The sequence below is a fragment of the Oncorhynchus gorbuscha genome, linkage group LG05 (assembly GCF_021184085.1).
Source record: "Oncorhynchus gorbuscha isolate QuinsamMale2020 ecotype Even-year linkage group LG05, OgorEven_v1.0, whole genome shotgun sequence".
NCBI lineage: Eukaryota > Metazoa > Chordata > Actinopteri > Salmoniformes > Salmonidae > Oncorhynchus > Oncorhynchus gorbuscha.
This window is the reverse complement of record NC_060177.1, coordinates 8,790,708-8,814,372: the sequence shown is the minus strand read 5'-3', so window position 1 is coordinate 8,814,372 and position 23,665 is coordinate 8,790,708. Positions and strand designations below refer to the sequence as shown.

The 23,665-nt window shown below is 46.8% G+C and overlaps 1 protein-coding gene across 1 annotated transcript in view; it reads left to right on the top strand.

The window, feature by feature from the left end:
- The window catches only part of LOC124035399 (unconventional myosin-IXAa-like), a 212,282-nt gene that overhangs the window by 154,417 nt on the left and 34,200 nt on the right, over positions 1–23,665 (top strand). Inside the window, 7 exon segments of the mRNA XM_046348850.1 lie at positions 648–785; positions 2,456–2,495; positions 2,975–3,097; positions 7,316–7,444; positions 7,446–7,508; positions 13,311–13,433; positions 15,468–15,617. Of these exon segments, the coding sequence (XP_046204806.1) occupies positions 648–785; positions 2,456–2,495; positions 2,975–3,097; positions 7,316–7,444; positions 7,446–7,508; positions 13,311–13,433; positions 15,468–15,617 (766 nt within the window).

The window sequence follows — 23,665 nt, the reverse complement described above, 5'->3', positions numbered from 1 at the left end:
TAGATGGCCTTCTCCCCAGTCCTGATGGCTTACCGGGTGGAATCCATGATAGATGACCTTCTTCTCCCCAGTCCTGATGGCTTGCCGGGTAGAATCCATGATGGATCATCTCCTCTCCAGCCCTGATGGCTTGCCAGGTGGAATCCATGATGGATGGCCTTCTCCTCCCCAGTCCTGATGGCTTGCCGGGTGGAATCCATGATGGATCTCCTTCTCCTCCCCAGTCCTGACACAGTAAACTACCAGTGGTTACTCAGAAGTGTCATTCCCTCTCTCTCTCCTGACTCATACCCTCAGGGCTTAAGGGGTTTGGTGTTAGGGGGTTTGGTGTTAAGAGTTGACCGTTAACCGACCCGAGCCGCTGTGTTGATAGAAAAACCTGCTGTTTGTTCAGGCGCTTGGCTAGGATGACCAGGGTTTACCTTGAGGCCTGAGGCTTTACACTGCTGAACCTATGGCTAGAATAGCATATCCCATTTGTAGTGGTGCTTAATATGTCTACAGGACATGAAATACAGTCAATGTTGGTCAAGCATTTTCTTATTTAAGCTTTTTCCCAGCTCTTTCCAAGTTGTCCAGCTAAAATTAAATCTCTATTTTCTCAAGGCATATTTTTAACTGTGGATCATTTGAAACTTCCTAACCAGGGATGGTGTGGGCTGGAATGGGCGTGGTGGGCGTCAGAGCCGCCTGTCATCCAGCGGGTCCAACATGGAAGAGGATGGAGGAATTTTTGTCAACTCCACCAGCAGCAAGCTCCTGGAGAGAGCCCACGGCATCCTCATGTGAGTGATTCAACATCTTAGTTTAACCTCTCTGGGATATTCGGGACGGTAACGTCCCACCTCGCCAACAGCCAGTGAAATTGCAGGGCGCCAAATTCAAAACAACAGAAATCCCATAATTAAAATTCCTCAAACATACAAGTATTTTACACCATTTTGAAGATAAACTTGTTGTAAATCCAGGCACAGTTTCTGATTTTATAAAAGGCTTTACAACGAAAGCACACAAAAATTATGTTAGGTCAGCACCTAGTCACAGAAAAACACAGCCATTTTTCCAGCCAAAGAGAGGAGTCAAAAAATTAAGAAATGGAGATAAAATGAATCACTAACCTTTGATGGTCTTCATCAGATGACACTCATAGGAATTCATGTTACACAATACATATATGTTTTGTTCGATAAAGTTCATATTTATATCCAAAAATCTGTTTACATTGGCGCGTTATGTTCAGTAGTTCCAAAACATCCGGTGATTTTGCAGAGAGCCACATCAATTTACAGAAATACTCATAATAAACATTGCTAAAAGATACAAGTGTTATGCATGGAAATTTAGATCCACTTCTCTTTAATGCAACCACTGTGTCAGATTTCAATTTTTTTTTACAGAAAAAGCACACTATGCAATAATCTGAGTATGGCGATCAGACAAAAAAAAAGCCATACAGATACCCCCATGTTGTGGAGTCAACAGAAGTCAGAAATAGCATTATAAATATTCACTTCACTTCATCAGAATGCACTCCCAGGAATCCCAGTTCCATAATAAATGTTTGTTTTGTTCGATAAAGGCCATCATTTATGTCCAAATACCTACTTTTTGTTTGCGCGTTTAGTACACAAATCCAAACTCAGGAGGCGCAGGCAAGTCCAGGTGAAAAGTCATATTACAGTTCGTAGAAACATGTCAAACAAAGTATAGAATCAATCTTTAGGGCGTTTTTATCATAAATCTTCAATAATGTTTCAACCAGAGAATTCCTTTGTCTGTAGAAATGCAATGGAACGCAGCTAACTCTCACGGGAGCGCGCGAGACTGAGCTCATGGCACTCTGCCAGACCCCTGACTCAAACAGCTCTCATTCCCCCCTCCTTCACAGTAGAAGCATCCAACAAAGTTCTAAAGACTGTCGACATCTAGTGGAAGCCTTAGGAAGTGCAATATGAACCCGTAGACACTGTATATTCGATAGGCAATGACTTGAAAAACTACAAACCTCATATTTCCCACTTCCTGGTTGGATTTTTCTCAGGTTTTTGCCTGCCATATGAGTTCTGTTATACTCAAACAATATTCAAACAGTTTTAGAAACTTCAGAGTGTTTTCTATCCAAATCTACTAATTATATGCATATTCTAGCTTTTAGGCCTGAGTAGCAGACAGTTTACTCTGGGCACCTTTTTATCCAAGCTACTCAATACTGCCCCCCAGTCCCAAATACGTTAACACCGGTCACCCACCCACCACCAGCACTGCTTAAGTTACTGTCAGGAATGACTTTCTGTCTAAAACCTCCAACACCACTCATTAAGTTACTGTCAGGACTGACTGTTTCTGTCTCAAACCTCCTACACCACTCCTCTTTATGCCCTATTTTGGCCTGGCAGAGAAGACACAGTGTAGATATTCTTCTAAGTCCCTAAAACCATCTGCTCTCTTTTACCAGGAGAAACAAAAACTACAAATCAAAGCCCACTCTTCCAAAGGTAAGCCACCTTGTTAAGCCACCTTGTTAAGCCACCTTGTTAAGCCACCTTGTTAGGCCACCTTGTTAGGCCACCTTGTTAGGCCACCTTGTTAGGCCACCTTGTTAGGCCACCTTGTTAAGCCACCTCAGTTGGTAGAGCATGGCGCTTGTAACGCCAGGGTAGTGGGTTCGATCCCCGGGACCACCCATACGTAGAATGTATGCACACATGACTGTAAGTCGCTTTGGATAAAAGCGTCTGCTAAATGGCATATATTATTATTATTATTATTACCTTGTTAAGCCACCTTGTTAAGCCACCTTGTTAAGCCACCTTGTTAGGCCACCTTGTTAGGCCACCTTGTTAGGCCACCTTGTTAGGCCACCTTGTTAGGCCACCTTGTTAGGCCACCTTGTTAAGCCACCTTGTGTTTAAACCACTAGTGATGGTACTAGTGCTGACTCATACTGGCTGTGTGTTCTTCTCTGTTACCGCAGCACTTGCTTGACGTCAAGTCCCTAAAGTATCTCAGCAACCTGACGCTGCACGACCGCATCACCAAGTCCCTCCTCCACCTCCACAAGAAGAAGAAACCACCCAGCATCAGCGCTCAGTTCCAGGTCAGTCAGTCCCCCTTAGGCACACATCTAGGATCAGTGTATCTTTCCCAAATCATGCCCTTTACTATTAGGGCGAGGGTGCCAAACTTAAATCCTGGCGGGCCATGACGCTGCTGGTTTTTGTTATATCTTTTAAATTCTTGTCCAATTACGCCCATTAAGACCTAGACAACAAAGTGAGGGGAGTTCCTAACTAATCAGTGACCTTAATTGATCAATCAAGTGCAAGGGAGGAGCAATGACCCGCTGGCCCTCGAGGACTGGAGTTTGACACCTGTGTATCAGGGGATAAAATACAAAACTGACCTCAGATCAGTGGTTAGGGGTGACATCTCTCTGCTACATGTATCTGGGATGTGTATTGGAAGTGACCAGCTGAGTCCCGCTGACAGTATGGATGTTCTCTAGAACTCTGGGTGTTGTCCCATGAGCTGTCTGTTACAACCTCCTCCCTCTGTCTGTACGCCTGTCCGCCCGCCCAGTGTCGGGCTCCAGCCTGTGACGTCTTTTTAAACCTCCCTCCCTCCCTCCCTCCCTCTGTCTGTCTGTCTGTCTGTCTGTCTGTCTGTCTGTCTGTCTGTCTGTCTGTCTGTCTGTCTGTCTGTCTGTCTGTCTGTCTGTCTGTCTGTCTGTCTGTCTGTCTGTCTGTCTGTCTGTCTGTCTGTCTGTCTGTCTGTCTGTCTGTCTGTCTGTCTGTCTGTCTGTCTGTCTGTCTGTCTGTCTGTCTGTCTGTCTGTCTGTCTGTCTGTCTGTCTGTCTGTCTGTCTGTCTGTCTGTCTGTCTGTCTGTCTGTCTGTCTGTCTGTCTGTCTGTCTGTCTGTCTGTCTGTCTGTCTGTCTGTCTGTCTGTCTGTCTGTCTGTCTGTCTGTCTGTCTGTCTGTCTGTCTGTCTGTCTGTCTGTCTGTCTGTCTGTCTGTCCCTGTCTGTCTGTCTGTCCGCCCACTGTCAGGTCCCAGCCTGTGACGTCTTTTTCTTTTTATCATCCCACCCAAAAGACAACGATGACATCATGTCTGGGTGGGGAAAAAAGTACAATTTAATAGGCCATAAAAAGCATCTCTTATCAAGAACATCCCCATGTCGCTGTCACTTTGGAAACTAGTGTAATCCCTGATGATGAATGTTCAGCTCAGTTGAGCAGATTTCACCACGTCAAAAAGAAAATAATAAAACCCATATGCTATTTTATATTGAAAAGATTCTCTGGCACTTTTGTATACTTTTTAGCCAGTAGTTCGGAAAATAGTGCTCACGAGCCAAAAGTGTTCCCAGAAAATTGCGTACTACATTACATTTAACATTTAAGTCATTTAGCAGACGCTCTTATCTAGAGCGACTTACAAATTGGTGCATTCACCTTATGACATCCAGTGGAACAGCCACTTTACAATAGTGCATCTAAATCTTTTAAGGGGGGGGGGTAGAAGGATTACTTTATCCTATCCTAGGTATTCCTTAAAGAGGTGGGGTTTCAGCTGTCTCCGGAAGGTGGTGATTGATTCCGCTGTCCTGGCGTCGTGAGGGAGTTTGTTCCACCATTGGGGGGCCAGAGCAGCGAACAACATCACATATGTGCTACACGTCATTGCTCTCGCCCTGCTGTGTGTTCATCCTGTGCATCTTGCCTGCTGTCTCATATGACAAGGGGCTGATGCTCAATGGTTGAACTCAAATTGCTGGACTATGTTGGGGGAAAATGTAGGGGAAATGGTGCAGCACACCTTCCAGAAAGAACAGTTACTTTCAATCTAGGTTTAAAAATGACTTTGTAGTCACCAAAGTAAAGGTAAATACTTAAATATGGAAGTCCCCAGCTTCTCTAAGACCAGCTGAGTAGGCTGATGAAACAGAAGGGGACATTGTCAACTCATCTCAGTTATAATCATCCCGTTTATCACAGCCGTAATCATCTCTCCATCCCCTCCCACCATCTTGTCTTTCTTAACTCCTCTGTTGTGTCTTTTCTCATGCCTGGCTGTCTCTATTGCTCCTGGCTCACAGTGGGGGAGGAGGAGTCCCAAATGACTCCCTATTCCCTACATAGTGCACTAGTTTTGACCAGGACCTGGAGTGTGGGGGGGCATTTGGGACGCAGTATGAGAGTAAAGAGGCGTGACCACCCCCACAACAACAATCCCATATCCCCTAGCCCTGGCCTGTACTCTAACCCTCTCTGGCTGGCAGGAAGCCTGGGCAGAAGGCTGCGAGTGGTGACATCACTTCCCACATCCTGTTGTGTGGCTGATTGCTTACATCTTCTGAGTGGAGTGGGGGGGAAGTGCATTCCTGGCCACCGAAATAGCCACACCACACAGACACACACACACACACACACACATACACACATACACATACATACATACATACATACATACATACATACATACATACATACATACATACATACATACATACATACATACATACATACATACATACATACATACATACATACATACATACATACATACATACATACATACATACATACATACATACATACACACATACACACATACACACACATACACACATACACACATACACACATACACACATACACACATACACACATACATACATACACACAGTGGGGCAAAAAAAATCAATTGTAAGTTCTCCCACTTAAAAAGATGAGAGAGGCCTGTAATTTTTATCATAGGTACACTTCAACTATGACAGACAAAATGAGAAAAGAAAATCCAGAAAATCACATTGTAGGATTTTTAATTAATTAATTTGCAAATTATGGTGGAAAATAAGTATTTGGTCACCTACAAACAAGCAAGATTTCTGGCTCTCACAGACTTGTAACTTCTTCTTTAAGATGATCCTCTGTCCTCCACTTGTTACGTGTATTAATGGCACCTGTTTGAACTTGTTATCAGTATAAAAGACACCTGTCCACAACCTCAAACAGTCACACTCCAAACTCCACTATGGCCAAGACCAAAGAGCTGTTAAAGGACACCAGAAACAAAATTGTAGACCTGCACCAGGCTGGGAAGACTGAATCTGCAATAGGTAAGCAGCTTGGTTTGAAGAAATCAACTGTGGGAGCAATTATTAGGAAATTGAAGACATACAAGACCACTGATAATCTCCCTCGATCTGGGGCTCCACGCAAGATCTCACCCCGTGGGGTTAAAATGAGCAAAAATCCCAGAACCACACGGGGGGACTTAGTGAATGACCTGCAGAGAGCTGGGACCAAAGTAACAAAGCCTACCATCAGTAACACACTACGCCGCCAGGGACTCAAATCCTGCAGTGCCAGACATGTCCCTCTGCTTAAGCCAGTACATGTCCAGGCCCGTCTGAAATTTGCTAGAGAGCATTTGGATGATCCAGAAGAAGATTGGGAGAATGTCATATGGTCAGATGAAACCAAAATAGAACTTTTTGGTAAAAACACAACTCGTCTTGTTTGGAGGACAAAGAATGCTGAGTTGCATCCAAAGAACACCATACCTACTGTGAAGCATGGGGGTGGAAACATCATGCTTTGGGGCTGTTTTTCTGCAAAGGGACCAGGACGACTGATCCGTGTAAAGGAAAGAATGAATGGGGCCATGTATCGTGAGATTTTGAGTGAAAACCTCCTTCCATCAGCAAGGGCATTGAAGATTAAACGTGGCTGGGTCTTTCAGCATGACAATGATCCCAAATACACCGCCCGGGCAACGAAGGAGTGCTCTTTACAAGTAAAAGAAGCATTCAGATGGACCTCATCCAGTCTGTTTCTTGTTGTCCGGCACAAGAGAACCCAAGAGGACCCGTCTCTCTCCTCACCCCAACCCTCCATGCTACAGCAGCCAAGGACACACTAGCCTTTTATTCTAGACAGTCTTTTATTATGTTGTTAAAAAGGTTATAAAGATATGACAACAATTTATTCACACCAGACAAAAGCACTTCTCCCTGCTATAAAACAAGCCACAGTACACCAACAAAACCTCTCCTCCCTGCTATAAAACCAACAAAGCCCATGTGCCGTCCGTGTATTTCTGTCTGTTTATACGATGTTTTAATATGTTTTTGGTGAAGTCAATGCCCTGGTATGTATTCACTAGGAACCAAACAGAAGCAAACGAAACAGGGAGGGGCCTACCTGAAATTGTCCAATAGAAATGTTTTCCGTTTGGAGATATTAACAGGTTTTTTTTTTAAATAAACGTTTTGGACTAATGATGGCACCCCTGATCTGTCCTACCACAGGCCTCTCTCAATAAGCTGATGGAGACTCTGGGCCAATCAGAGCCCTACTTTGTCAAATGCATCCGTTCTAATGCAGAGAAGCTGCCCCTGCGCTTCAACGAGGGCCTGGTGCTCAGGCAGCTCCGATCCCACGGGTATGCTGGAGACCGTGCGCATCCGCCAGTCAGGCTACAGCATCAAATACACCTTCCAGGTAAGCATTTTGATACAGATGCACAGACACATACTCAAACTCACACACACACACACACACACACACACACACACACACACACACACACACACACACACACAAACTAAAAAGAAACATCCTCTCACTGTCAATGAGTTTTTCATCAAACTTAACATGTGTAAATATTTGTATGAACATTATAAACATAAACTGAACAAGTTCCACAGACATGTGACTAACATAAATTTAATAATGTGTCCCTGAACAAAGGGGGGTCAAAATCAAAAGTATTAGTCAGTATCTGGTGTGGCCACCAGCTGCATTAAGTACTGCAGTGCATCTCCTCATGGACTGCACCAGATTTGACTGTTCTTGCTGTGAGATGTTACCCCACTCTTCCACAAAGGCACCTGCAAGTTCCCGGACATTTCTGTGGGGAATGGCCCTCACCCTCAGATCCAACAGGTCCCAGACATGCTCAATGGGATTGAGATCCGGGCTCTTCGATGGCCATGGCAGAACACTGAAATTCCTGTCTTGCAGGAAATCTTGCACAGAACGAGCAGTATGGCTGGTGGCATTATCATGCTGGAGGGTCATGTCAGGATGGGTACCACATGAGTGAGGAGGGGAGGAGGATGTCTTCCATGTAATGCACAGCGTTGATTTCCTGCAATGACAACAAGCTCAGTCTGAGGATGCTGAAACAAAATTCAACAACTGAGACATAAACTGACACACTGCCCCAGACCATGACAGACCCACCACCTCCAAATCGATCCCGCTCTAGAGTACAGGCATCGGTGTAAGGCTCATTCCTTCGACGATAAAAGCGAATCCGACCATTACATTTACATTTAAGTCATTTGGCAGACGCTCTTATCCAGAGCGACTTACAAATTGGTGCATTCACCTTATGACATCCAGTGGAACAGTCACTTTACAATAGTGCATCTAAATCTTAAAAGGGGGGTGAGAGGGATTACTTATCCTACCCTAGGTATTCCTTAAAGAGGTGGGGTTTCAGGTGTCTCAGGAAGGTGGTGATTGACTCCGCTGTCCTGGCGTCGTGAGGGAGTTTGTTCCACCATTGGGGGCCAGAGCAGCGAACAGTTTTGACTGGGCTGAGCGGGAGCTGTACTTCCTCAGTGGTAGGGAGGCGAGCAGGCCAGAGGTGGATGAACGCAGTGCCCTTGTTTGGGTGTAGGGCCTGATCAGAGCCTGGAGGTACTGGGTGCCGTTCCCCTCACAGCTCACAACCCTGGTGAGACAAAACCGCGACCGTCAGTGAATAGCACTTTTGAAGAGCACTTTTTGCCAGTCCTGTCTGGTCCAGCAACGGTGGGTTTGTGCCCATAGGCGACTTTGTTGCCGGTGATGTCTGGTGAGGACCTGCCTTACAACAGGCCTAGAAGCCCTCAGTCCAGCCTCTCTAAGCCTATTGCGGACAGTCATAGCACTGATAGAGGGATTGTGCTGTGCGTTCCTTGTCTAACTCGGGCAGTTGTTTTTGCCATCCTGTACCTGTCCCACAGGTGTGATGTTTGGCTGTACCGATCCTGTGCAGGTGTTGTTACACGTGGTCTGCCACTGCGAGGACGATCAGATGTCCATCCTGTCTCCCTGTAGCGCTGTCTTCGGCGTCTCACAGTACGGAACATTGCAATTTATTGCCCTAGCCACATCTGCAGTCCTCACGGCGCTGTGTAGCATGCCTAAGGCACGTTCACGCAGATGAGCAGGGACCCTGGGCATCTTTCTATTGGTGTTTTTCAGAGTCAGTAGAAAGGTCTCTCTAGTGTCCTAATTTTTCATAACTGTGACCTTAATTGCCTACTGTCTGTAAGGTGTTTGTCTTCTCGACCGTTCCACAGGTGCATGTTCATTAATTGTTTATAGTTCATTGAACAAGCATAGGAAACAGTGCTTAAACCCTTTACAATGTAGATCTGTGAAGTTATTTGGATTTTTACAAATTATCTTTGAAAGACAGGGTCCTGAAAAAGGGACATTTCTTTTTTTGCTGAGTTTATATATACACACACACACGCACACATACACAAACATATATACATACATGCACACACACTCTCATCCCTAATTTACCCCATCTACCGTCTGTCTCTGTCTCAGTGTTAACCTGCCGGTCTTCTCTCCTAGAAACACTCACATCATAGACATTAGTCAGTGTTAACCTGCCGGTCTTCTCTCCTAGAAACACTCACATCGTAGACATTAGTCAGTGTTAATCTGCCGGTCTTCTCTCCTAGAAACACTCACATCGTAGACATTAGTCAGTGTTAATCTGCCGGTCTTCTCTCCTAGAAACACTCACATCGTAGACATTAGTCAGTGTTAATCTTCTTCTTTAGAAACATTTACATCGTAGACATTAGTCAGTGTTAATCTGCCGGTCTTCTCTCCTAGAAACACTCACAGTAGACATTAGTCAGTGTTAATCTGCCGGTCTTCTCTCCTAGAAACACTCACATCGTAGACATTAGTCAGTTAATCTGCCGGTCTTCTTCCTGACATCCATTAGTGGTTAGCAGCCACAGTGTTAATCTTAGAAACACTCACAGTGACAGTCAGTGTTAATCTGCCGGTCTTCTCTCCTAGAAACACTCACATCGTAGACATTAGTCAGTGTTAATCTGCCGGTCTTCTCTCCTAGAAACACTCACATCGTAGACATTAGTCAGTGTTAATCTGCCGGTCTTCTCTCCTAGAAACACTCACATCGTAGACATTAGTCAGTGTTAATCTGCCGGTCTTCTTCCTAGAAACACTCACATCGTAGACATCAGTCAGTGTTAATCTGCCGGTCTTCTTTCCTAGAAACACTCACATCGTAGACATTAGTCAGTGTTAATCTGCCGGTCTTCTCTCCTAGAAACACTCACATCGTAGACATTAGTCAGTGTTAATCTGCCGGTCTTCTCTCCTAGAAACACTCACATCGTAGACATTAGTCAGTGTTAATCTGCCGGTCTTCTCTCCTAGAAACACTCACATCGTAGACATTAGTCAGTGTTAATCTGCCGGTCTCTCCTAGAAACACTCCTAGAAACACTCTAGAAACATCACATCGTAGACATTAGTCAGTGTTAATCTGCCGGTCTTCTCTCCTAGAAACACTCACATCGTAGACATTAGTCAGTGTTAATCTGCCGGTCTTCTCTCCTAGAAACACTCACATCGTAGACATTAGTCAGTGTTAATCTGCCGGTCTTCTCTCCTAGAAACACTCACATCGTAGACATTAGTCAGTGTGTTAATCTGACATTAGTCAGTGTTCTGCCGGTCTCTCCTAGAAACACTCACATCGTAGACATTAGTCAGTGTTAATCTGCCGGTCTTCTCTCCTAGAAACACTCTCCAGTGTTAGAAACACTCACATCGTAGACATTAGTCAGTGTTAATCTGCCGGTCTTCTCTCCTAGAAACACTCACATCGTAGACATTAGTCAGTGTTAATCTGCCGGTCTTCTCTCCTAGAAACACTCACATCGTAGACATTAGAAACACTCACATCGTAGACATTAGTCAGTGTTAAGTGTTAAGTCCTGCCGGTCTTCTCTCCTAGAAACACTCACATCGTAGACATTAGTCAGTTAATCTGCCGGTCTTCTCTCCTAGAAACACTCACATCGTAGACATTAGTCAGTTAATCTGCCCGGTCTTCTCCCCTGTAAACATGAAACAAAGAGTGCAAGTTTCAGTCACTCATTAGCGATTTTCCTTCTGTCCAAAGGTGGTGTGGACGTTAACATTTTCCTTCTGTCCAAAGGTGGTGTGGACTCGAGCCCTGGTGCAATTTCCTCTATTCCTCAGTAACCTCCGAGTCATGTCCTCTGTTTCCTCAGTAACTGTTGCTCAGAGTCATGTCCTCTGTTGCTCAGCAACCTCCGAGTCATGTCCTCTGTTGCTCAGCAACCTCCGAGTCATGTCCTCTGTTGCTCAGCAACCTCCGAGTCATGTCCTCTGTTGCTCAGCAACCTCCGAGTCATGTCATGTCCTCTGTTGCTCAGCAACCTCGAGTCATGTCTGTTGCTCAGCAACCTCCGAGTCATGTCCTCTGTTGCTCAGCAACCTCCGAGTCATGTCCTCTGTTGCTCAGCAACCTCCGAGTCATGTCCTCTGTTGCTCAGCAACCTGTCCTCTGTTGCTCAGCAACCTCCAGTCATGCCCCTGTTGCTCAGCAACCTCCGAGTCATGCCCTCTGTTGCTCAGCAACCTCCGAGTCATGCCCTCTGTTGCTCAGCAACCTCCGAGTCATGCCCTCTGTTGCTCAGCAACCTCCGAGTCATGCAACCCCTCTGTTGCTCAGCAACCTCCGAGTCATGCCCTCTGTTGCTCAGCAGTCATGCCCCTGCTCAGCAACCTCTGAGTCATGCCCTCTGTTGCTCAGCAACCTCCTGTTGCTCAGCAACCTCCATGCCCTCTGTTGCTCAGCAACCTCCTGTTGCTCAGTCATGCCCTCTGTTGCTCAGCAACCTCCGAGTCATGCCCTCTGTTGCTCAGCAACCTCCGAGTCATGCCCTCTGTTGCTCAGCAACCTCCGAGTCATGCCCTCTGTTGCTCAGCAACCTAACTGTTGCTCAGCAAAGTCATGCCCTCTGTTGCTCAGCAACCTCAGAGTCATGTCCTCTGTTGCTCAGTAATCTGAGTCCAACATCTGAGTCATTGTTTCCACTTCTTTCTGTGTTTCAGTTGGCTTGGTGATTTGTAGTTGCAACTTATTGTGCTATTCATTGAGCAAACAATGGCATCTGCTGTAAGAAATTACTTGCTTGCGATTTGAAGTGGTGGTCATATTGTCTCGAAGACTAAGTTTGATGTTTGTATGATAGTATTGTGGGACTATTAGGACAGTGCTCTTAAGTTAGGTTGCATTTGAATATGACTAGTTGGGTACAGTAATGTCACAATAATGTTATAGATTGTCTAGTGTCTAGCTTGTTACTGTACTTTTAGCAAATCCTTCAGTTTTATAGTAGCATCACCTTTTATTTTCGTGTATTGCTTGTCCTGTAAGGAACCGTTGAACTAGTGTTTACAGCTGTGGAAGCCAAACATTAGATCACCGGGAAAAACCACTGTGATGGAACGTTTGTAATACACAACCTTGACGGTGAAACGAGAAGGAATGCCCCGCCCATACGCTCATTAACTTACTCACAACACGAGATAGTTTTAGCCTCAGCCTGACATTGTCATTTATCTGAATTCCCCTGACAGATTAGAGCTGCGGTCCTCTGTGATGATGAAAAATATCTGGTGCGCGTGTCATCTTCTGAAGACTGTCCTGATGTCATGGTGGAGAACAGGGCCTCTATAGTCTGTAATGAAACACTCGGCCCTGTGGGGGTAATTATAAAAACACAGCATCTGTTTCCCAGTCAGTCAGCCACACCCCTACAGCTTTCACCGGTTTCCCAGACTGCCCTACTGTGTTGACATCAGACAACGGTCCTCCGTTTGGAGGAGTGGCAGAGTGAATCTTTTTGGGATGATGTTAGTTAGTCTCCCTGTAAATATCACCATGGACTATCCCTAAAACCACATGTGCCCCGAACTGGATCTTGTCCTCAGACTAGCTGGTGATGTCACTTAGAAATGAACAACTCCAATCCTCAGGGGCTGCAGTGTTTTGTGCTCCCTGTGACAGATTCAGACCAATGGAGAGAAGGCCAGTCAAACAGCTGATCAGTACATAGAGAAGAGTCAACCAGTAGAGACAGTGGCCGTTGAGGACTGCCTCCTACATTTATAATAACCATTTTGTGTGTGTTTCTCATTTTCCCTCTACTTGCCTGGCAGGATTTCATCCGCCACTTCCGTGTGCTGCTACCCGAGGGCACCAGTGCCACCCAGGAAGGCATCGGACAGTATCTGGGCCAGGTGGACCTTGCTCCCGATGGATACCAAGTTGGCAAAACCATGGTACTATTCACCCTACTGCCTGTCACTATAGTATATTTAAACCATTGTACTATTCACCCTACTGCCTGTCACTATAGTATATTTAAACCATGGTACTATTCACCCAGCTGCCTGTCACTATAGTATATTTAAACCATTGTACTATTCACCCAGCTGCCTGTCACTATAGTATATTTAAACCATTGTACTATTCACCCTACTGCCTGTCACTATAGTATATTTAAACCATTGGTACTATTCACCCAGCTGCTGCCTGTCACTATAGTATATTTAAACCATGGTACTATTCACCCAGCTGCCTAGATTCACTATTAGTCATATTTAAACCATGGTACTATTCACCCAGCTGCCTGTCACTATAGTATATTTAAACCATGGTACTATTCACCCAGCTGCCTGTCACTATAGTAGATTAAAACCATGGTACTATTCACCCAGCTGCCTGTCACTATAGTAGTATATTTAAACCATGGTACTATTCACCCAGCTGCCTGTCACTATAGTAGATTAAAAGCTGCCTGTCACATTTAAACCATGGTACTATTCACCCAGCTGCCTGTCACTATAGTAGATTAAAACCATGGTACTATTCACCCAGCTGCCTGTCACTATAGTAGATTTAAACCATGGTACTATTCACCCAGCTGCCTGTCACTATAGTAGATTAAAACCATGGTACTATTCACCCAGCTGCCTGTCACTATAGTAGATTAAAACCATGGTACTATTCACCCAGCTGCCTGTCACTATAGTAGATTAAAACCATGGTACTAGGAAGCTGCCTGTCACTAAAATCAAACCATGGACTTTTTGCCTGTCACTAAGATCACTATAGTAGATTTAAACCATGGTACTATTCACCCAGCTGCCTGTCATTACATCACCCACAATTGTCACTATAGTAGATTTATACTATTCCAATTGTCTTGTTTTCCATGGTACTATTCACCCAGCTGCCTGTCACTAAGTAGGGGATCACCCAGCTGCCTGTCACTATAGTAGATTTTGTACTCTTCACCCAGCTGCCTGTCACTAGATTTCTGTTTAATTTGGCAAATTTAGACTATAGTAGCCTTATCTATAGAAACGTTTGTGGTCCTATAGTAGATTAAAAATGCACATCCTTAAAACACAGGTGCTGGGCTAATGAACTATACTGTCACTATAGTATATTTAAACAGGACAGACATGCCTTGCATTGTCCTTATAGTTAGAAGTAAAAAATGGTCTGTCATGTTTGTCTTGAGTGGTAGTTGACCATCAGTTTCAGTCACCACAGCTGGTCATTACAGTAGATTAAAACCATGGAGATTCACCCAGCTGCCTGTCCTGATTTTAGGTTATTGAACTTAGTTAAACAGTCAAAAATAAGGAAGGGCAGTGACATTATATTACCAGCACTGTAGTCTTTCTGAGAGACAAGGATGTTATAAATTTAACATAGCCCCAAGAATGGACATCCTTAAAACACAGGTGCTCTGAACACACACAGGACAGACATGCCTTGCATTGTCCTTATAGTTAGAAGAAAAATGGTCTGTCATGTTTGTCTTGAGTGGTAGTTGACATCACAGTCACACACTTTAGGTTATTGAACTTAGTTAAACAGAGAAACAGAAAAATAAGGACAGTGACATTATATTACACACACACACACAAGAACACACTGACACACACACACACACACACACACACACACACACACACACACACACACACACACACACACACACACACACACACACACACACACACACACACACACACACACACACACACACACACACACACACACACACACACACACACACACACACACACACACACACACACACACACACACACAGACGGATAGATGGATCCAGCACTATTCCTTTGGTTTGATGTCTATAATTAGCAGCTCATAGCTCCCATACCTGAAATTCTTGTTGCTCCTGTGTTTGGTCATCCAGGGAGGGGGAGGTCCATACTTGAACAGTGAGAGTGTGTATATGTATGTGTGTATGATGTGCCACTCATTGTGTCCACTGTCAGGTGTTCCTGCGGGAGGTGGAGCGTCAACGACTGCAGGCGTTGCTTCACAGGGAAGTCCTGAACCGTATCGTCACTCTGCAGCGCCGCTTCAGGGCCCTGCTGGAGAGGAAACACTTCACCAGGATGAGACTGGCTGCCACAACTATCCAGGTAACCACCGTTTCCTTCTTATAGCCTCATCACCCAGGGACAGGGACAGTCTCCTTCTTATAGCCTCGTCACCCAGGGGCAGGGTCCTTCTTATACCCAGGGGCAGGGACAGTCTCCTTCTTATAGCCTCGTCACCCAGGGACAGGGTCTCCTTCTTATAGCCTCATCACCCAGGGGTAGGGACAGTGTCCTTCTTATAGCCTCGTCACCCAGGGGCAGGGACAGTCTCCTTCTTATAGCCTCATCACCCAGGGGCAGGGACAGATCCCTTCTTATAGCCTCATCACCCAGGGGCAGGGACAGTTCCTTCTTATCACCCAGGGACAGCCTCATCACCCAGGGGCAGGGATAGTTCCTTTCTTATAGCCTCATCACCCAGGGGCAGGGACAGTCTCCTTCTTATAGCCTCATCACCCAGGGGCAGGGACAGTTCACCCAGGGGCCTTCTTATAGCCTCATCACCCAGGGGCAGGGACAGTTCCCTTCTTATAGCCTCATCACCCAGGGGCAGGGACAGTCTCCTTCTTATAGCCTCGTCACCCAGGGACAGTCTCCTTCGTATAGCCTCGTCACCCAGGGGCAGGGACAGTCTCCTTCGTATAGCCTCGTCACCCAGGGGCAGGGACAGTCTCCTTCTTATAGCCTCATCACCCAGGGGCAGGGGCAGTTCACCCAGGGGCAGGGATAGTTCCCTTCTTATAGCCTCATCACCCAGGGGCAGGGACAGTTCCTTCTTATAGCCTCATCACCCAGGGGCAGGGATAGTTCCTTCTTATAGCCTCATCACCCAGGGGCAGGGACAGTCTCCTTCTTATAGCCTCATCACCCAGGGGCAGGGACAGTTCCCTTCTTATAGCCTCATCACCCAGGGGCAGGGACAGTTCCCTTCTTATAGCCTCATCACCCAGGGGCAGGGACAGTCTCCTTCTTATAGCCTCGTCACCCCAGGGACAGTCTCCTTCTTATAGCCTCGTCACCCAGGGGCAGGGACAGTCTCCTTCGTATAGCCTCGTCACCCAGGGGCAGGGACAGTCTCCTTCTTATAGCCTAGTCACCCAGGGGCAGGGACAGTTCCTTCTTATAGCCTCATCACCCAGGGGCAGGGACAGTTCCTTCTTATAGCCTCATCACCCAGGGGCAGGGACAGTTCCTTCTTATAGCCTCATCACCCAGGGGCAGGGACAGTTCCTTTCTTATAGCCTCATCACCCAGGGGCAGGGACAGTCTCCTTCTTATAGCCTCATCACCCAGGGGCAGGGACAGTTCCCTTCTTATAGCCTCATCACCCAGGGGCAGGGACAGTTCCCTTCTTATAGCCTCATCACCCAGGGGCAGGGACAGTCTCCTTCTTATAGCCTCGTCACCCCAGGGACAGTCTCCTTCGTATAGCCTCGTCACCCAGGGGCAGGGACAGTCTAGCCTTCAGTATAGCCTCGTCACCCAGGGGCAGGGACAGTCTCCTTCGTATAGCCTCGTCACCCAGGGGCAGGGACAGTCTCCTTCTTATAGCCTCGTCACCCAGGGGCAGGGACAGTCTCCTTCTTATAGCCTCATCACCCAGGGGCAGGGACAGTTCTCCTTCTTATAGCCTCATCACCCAGGGGCAGGGACAGTTCTCCATCTTATAGCCTCATCACCCAGGGGCAGTTCCCTTCTTATAGCCTCGTCACCCAGGGGCAGGGACAGTCTCCTTCGTATAGCCTCGTCACCCAGGGGCAGGGACAGTCTCCTTCTTATAGCCTCGTCACCCAGGGGCAGTCTCCTTCTTATAGCCTCATCACCCAGGGGCAGTCTCCTTCTTATAGCCTCATCACCCAGGGGCAGGGACAGTCTCCTTCTTATAGTCTCGTCACCCAGGGGCAGTCTCCTTACATTTACATTTACATTTAAGTCATTTAGCAGACGCTCTTATCCAGAGCGACTTACAAATTGGTGCATTCACCTTATGACATCCAGTGGGACAGTCACTTAACAATAGTGCATCTAAAACTTAGGGGGGGTGGGGTGAGAGGGATTACTTAACCTATCCTAGGTATTCCTTAAAGAGGTGGGGTTTCAGGTGTCTCCGGAAGGTGGTGATTGACTCCGCTGTCCTGGCGTCGTGAGGGAGTTTGTTCCACCATTGGGGGGCCAGGGCAGCGAACAGTTTTGACTGGGCTGAGCGGGAGCTGTACTTCCTCAGTGGTAGGGAGGCGAGCAGGCCAGAGGTGGATGAACGCAGTGCCCTTGTTTGGGTGTAGGGCCTGATCAGAGCCTGGAGGTACTGAGGTGCCGTTCCCCTCACAGCTCCGTAGGCAAGCACCATGGTCTTGTAGCGGATGCGAGCTTCAACTGGAAGCCAGTGGAGAGAACGGAGGAGCGGGGTGACGTGAGAGAACTTGGGAAGGTTGAACACCAGACGGGCTGCGGCGTTCTGGATGAGTTGAAGGGGTTTAATGGCACAGGCAGGGAGCCCAGCCAACAGCGAGTTGCAGTAATCCAGACGGGAGATGACAAGTGCCTGGATTAGGACCTGCGCCGCTTCCTGTGTGAGGCAGGGTCGTACTCTGCGGATGTTGTAGAGCATGAACCTACAGGAACGGGCCACCGCCTTGATGTTAGTTGAGAACGACAGGGTGTTGTCCAGGATCACGCCAAGGTTCTTGGCGCTCTGGGAGGAGGACACAATGGAGTTGTCGACCGTGATGGCGAGATCATGGAACGGGCAGTCCTTCCCCGGGAGGAAGAGCAGCTCCGTCTTGCCGAGGTTCAGCTTGAGGTGGTGATCCGTCATCCACACTGATATGTCTGCCAGACATGCAGAGATGCGATTCGCCACCTGGTCATCAGAAGGGGAAAGGAGAAGATTAATTGTGTGTCGTCTGCATAGCAATGATAAGAGAGACCATGTGAGGTTATGACAGAGCCAAGTGACTTGGTGTATAGCGAGAATAGGAGAGGGCCAAGAACAGAGCCTTGGGGACACCAGTGGTGAGAGCGCGTGGTGAGGAGACAGATTCTCGCCACGCCACCTGGTAGGAGCGACCTGTCAGGTAGGACGCAATCCAAGCGTGGGCCGCGCCGGAGATGCCCAACTCGGAGAGGGTGGAGAGGAGGATCTGATGGTTCACAGTATCGAAGGCAGCCGATAGATCTAGAAGGATGAGAGCAGAGGAGAGAGAGTTAGCTTTAGCAGTGCGGAGCGCCTCCGTGATACAGAGGAGAGCAGTCTCAGTTGAATGACTAGTCTTGAAACCTGACTGATTTGGATCAAGAAGGTCATTCAGAGAGATAGCGGGAGAGCTGGCCAAGGACGGCACGTTCAAGAGTTTTGGAGAGAAAAGAAAGAAGGGATACTGGTCTGTAATTGTTGACATCGGAGGGATCGAGTGTAGGTTTTTTCAGAAGGGGTGCAACTCTCGCTCTCTTGAAGACGGAAGGGACGTAGCCAACGGTCAGGGATGAGTTGATGAGCGAGGTGAGGTAAGGGAGAAGGTCTCCGGAAATGGTCTGGAGAAGAGAGGAGGGGATAGGGTCAAGCGGGCAGGTTGTTGGGCGGCCGGCCGTCACAAGACGCGAGATTTCATCTGGAGAGAGAGGGAGAAAGAGGTCAGAGCACAGGGTAGGGCAGTGTGAGCAGAACCAGCGGTGTCGTTTGACTTAGCAAACGAGGATCGGATGTCGTCGACCTTCTTTTCAAAATGGTTGACGAAGTCATCTGCAGAGAGGGAGGAGGGGGGGGGAGGATTCAGGAGGGAGGAGAAGGTGGCAAAGAGCTTCCTAGGGTTAGAGGCAGATGCTTGGAATTTAGCGTGGTAGAAAGTGGCTTTAGCAGCAGAGACAGAGGAGGAAAATGTAGAGAGGAGGGAGTGAAAGGATGCCAGGTCCGCAGGGAGGCGAGTTTTCCTCCATTTCCGCTCGGCTGCCCGGAGCCCTGTTCTGTGAGCTCGCAATGAGTCATCGAGCCACGGAGCGGGAGGGGAGGACCGAGCCGGCCTGGAGGATAGGGGACATAGAGAGTCAAGGGATGCAGAGAGGGAGGAGAGGAGGGTTGAGGAGGCAGAATCAGGAGATAGGTGGGAGAAGGTTTGAGCGGAGGGAAGAGATGATAGGATGGAAGAGGAGAGAGTAGCGGGGGAGAGAGAGCGAAGGTTGGGACGGCGCGATACCATCCAGTAGGGGCAGTGTGGGAGGTGTTGGATGAGAGCGAGAGGGAAAAGGATACAAGGCAGTGGTCGGAGACTTGGAGGGGAGTTGCAGTGAGGTTAGTGGAAGAACAGCATCTAGTAAAGATGAGGTCGAGCGTATTGCCTGCCTTGTGAGTAGGGGGGGAAGGTGAGAGGGTGAGGTCAAAAGAGGAGAGGAGTGGAAAGAAGGAGGCAGAGAGGAAAGAGTCAAAGGTAGACGTGGGGAGGTTAAAGTCGCCCAGAACTGTGAGAGGTGAGCCGTCCTCAGGAAAGGAGCTTATCAAGGCATCAAGCTCATTGATGAACTCTCCGAGGGAACCTGGAGGGCGATAAATGATAAGGATGTTAAGCTTGAAAGGGCTAGTAACTGTGACAGCATGGAATTCAAAGGAGGCGATAGACAGATGGGTAAGGGGAGAAAGAGAGAATGACCACTTGGGAGAGATGAGGATCCCGGTGCCACCACCCCGCTGACCAGACGCTCTCGGGGTGTGCGAGAACACGTGGGCGGACGAAGAGAGAGCAGTAGGAGTAGCAGTGTTGTCTGTGGTGATCCATGTTTCCGTCAGTGCCAAGAAGTCGAGGGACTGGAGGGAGGCATAGGCTGAGATGAACTCTGCCTTGTTGACCGCAGATTGGCAGTTCCAGAGGCTACCGGAGACCTGGAACTCCACGTGGGTCGTGCGCGCTGGGACCACCAGAGTAGGGTGGCCGCGGCCACGCCGTGTGGAGCGTTTGTATGGTCTGTGCAGAGAGGAGAGAACAGGGATAAACAGACACATAGTTGACAGGCTACAGAAGAGGCTACGCTAATGCAAAGGAGATTGGAATGACAAGTGGACTACACGTCTCGAATGTTCAGAAAGTTAAGCTACGTAGCAAGAATCTTATTGACTAAAATGATTAAAATGATACAGTACTGCTAAAGTAGGCCAGCTGGCAGTGGGTGCGTTGTTGACACTACACTAATCAAGTCGTTCCGTTGAGTGTAATAGTTTCTGCAGTGTTGCTATTCGGGGGCTAGCAGGCTAGCTAGCAGTGTTGTTTACGTTACGTTGCGTTAAAAGAACGACAATAGATGGCTAGCGAACCTAGAAAATCGCTCTAGACTACACAATTATCTTTGATACAAAGACGGCTATGTAGCTAGCTAAGTAGCTAGCTACGATCAAACAAATCAAACCGTTGTACTGTAATGAAATGAAGTGAAAAAGTGATACAACCTGTAAATGCGACCGGGTAGTTGAGTTCTATACAGAAGACGTTGGCTAGCGTTGGCTAGCTAGCAGAGTTGGCTAGCTAGCAGAGTCACCTACGTTAAGGACGACAAATAGCTGGCTAGCTAACCTCGGTAAATTAAGATAATCACTCTAAGACTACACACTCTAAACCTAAACAACACAATTATCTTGGATACGATGATACGAAGACAGCAAAGACAGCTATGTAGGTAGCTAACACTAAACTAATCAAGTCGTTCAGTTGAGTGAAATAGTAATAGTTTCTCAGTGCAGCTAATCAGTGGACGTTAGCTAGCTGGCTAGTGAAGACTACGTTAGGATGGCGAAATACGATAATTACGCAATTATCTTTGATACAAAGACGGCTATGTAGCTAGCTGAGAAGAAATTGCTAAGATAAGACAAATCAAACCGTTGTGATATAATGAAATATAATGAAAAAGTTATACTACCCGTTGGAGCGACGTGCAGATGCGACCACTCGCTCCAACCGGAACCGGAAACTTATAGCCTCGTCACCCAGGGGCAGTCTCCTTCTTATAGCCTCGTCACCCAGGGGCAGTCTCCTTCTTATAGCCTCATCACCCAGGGGCAGGGACCGTCTCCTTCTTATAGCCTCGTCACCCAGGGGAAGGGACAGTCTCCTTCTTATAGCCTCATCACCCAGGGGCAGGGACAGTTCCCTTCTTATAACCTCATCACCCAGGGCAGGGACAGTCTCCTTATAGCCTCGTCACCCAGGGACAGTCTCCTTCGTATAGCCTCGTCACCCAGGGGCAGGGACAGACCCCTTCTTATAGCCTCGTCACCCAGGGGCAGGGACAGACTCCCTCTTATAGCCTCATCACCCAGGGAAAATGAGTGGGCACAGGGAACCAACCCTGGTCCTGCTACAGGGGTATGAAGGCTTTTGTTTCATTACAGGTAATGGTCCTGTTATAGGGGTATGAAGGCTTTTGTTTCATTACCGGTAATGGTCCTGTTTCAGGGGTATGAAGGCTGTTGTTTCATTACAGTTGCATGTAAACAGGGTCTTGGTTAGTTGAATCAGGTGTGTTAGCGCCGGGCTGGTAGAAAGTCTGTACACCCTGTTCTGTGGCTCTCAGCACCATAGTTGGTGACATTAACTGTGTAAATGATCTATAGTACATCCAGGCTTGATACGTAGGAGTTTGTTTGTATATGTGATATTTATTTTGTATTTAGTAAATGGATTTAAGTGGGAAGTTATGTTATTGAACTGAGGCAGGAATGCTTCTCATCCCAATGTTGTGTGTCAGTCCTCATCTGTGCAATCTTGCTCAGCCCGGTTTTGATGGGCCAGCAAGATATTTAATTTGTATGTGTTATGGAGGGATGTTTAGATTCAGAGCTCTTTCAGTAATCCTACAAAACCCTACAATTTATTTTTGTGGAAAATTCTGTGAATTATCTCAACTATTTCTCTTGACCGTTCCTCAACTTTGTTTTGGATGTCATTCAACTTTCACGATCACAATCTAAGACTTAGGCTAGATATTTGATCCTAGTAATTATGCAATTGTTGATTCAGTTCCGTTACAGTATCCAGCAGGAACCAAACACTAAGTCCTTTCATAAACAGGGACATTGTTGTACTAGAGAAGTTGGCTATGAATGGGAATGGATGTAACACACCTCGAGGATCGGTTCTTCAGTTGGCCTGCTTTGCTTTCGATCTTTGAGACCTTGGTGTGAATTAGCCAATCACTTATATTGATCAACGAGCACAGTTGGGGAGGTGATTAGTAGAGTGAGGTGTGGTGCCTGGTTGGAATGAAACCCTGCAATGGCACTCCAGGATCAAATCAAAATTAAATCAATGTTTATTTTGGTCGCGTCTAAAGTTGAACAGATATTTTAGCGGTTGCAGCGAAATGCTTGTGTAACTAGAGCCTAATAGTGCAGCAGAATGCTTGTGTAACTAGAGCCTAATAGTGCAGCAGAATGCTTGTGTAACTAGAGCCTAATAGTGCAGCGAAATGCTTGTGTAACTAGAGCCTAACAGTGCAGCGAAATGCTTGTGTAACTAGAGCCTAATAGTGCAGCGAAATGCTTGTGTAACTAGAGCCTAATAGTGCAGCGAAATGCTTGTGTAACTAGAGCCTAACAGTGCAGCAAAATGCTTGTGTAACTAGAGCCTAACAGTGCAGCGAAATGCTTGTGTAACTAGAGCCTAACAGTGCAGCAAAATGCTTGTGTAACTAGAGCCTAACAGTGCAGCAAAATTGGCAAACAAGTACACAAATAATAATAATCAAAAACTAGAAAGAAGAAATCCGGAATGTCAGAGCTAATCCAGTATACACTATCAGTTATCCAGTATACACTATCAGTTATCCAGTATACACTATCAGTTATCCAGTATACACTATCAGTTATCCAGTATACACTATCAGTTATCCAAACTAATCCAGTATACACTATCAGTTATCCAAACTAATCCAGTATAACTATCAGTTATCCAGTATACACTATCAGTTATCCAGTATACACTATCAGTTATCCAGTATACACTATCAGTTATCCAGTATAACACTATCAGAATCCAGTATACACTATCAGTTATCCAAAGAATCCAGTATACACTATCAGTTATCCAAACTAATCCAGTATACACTAT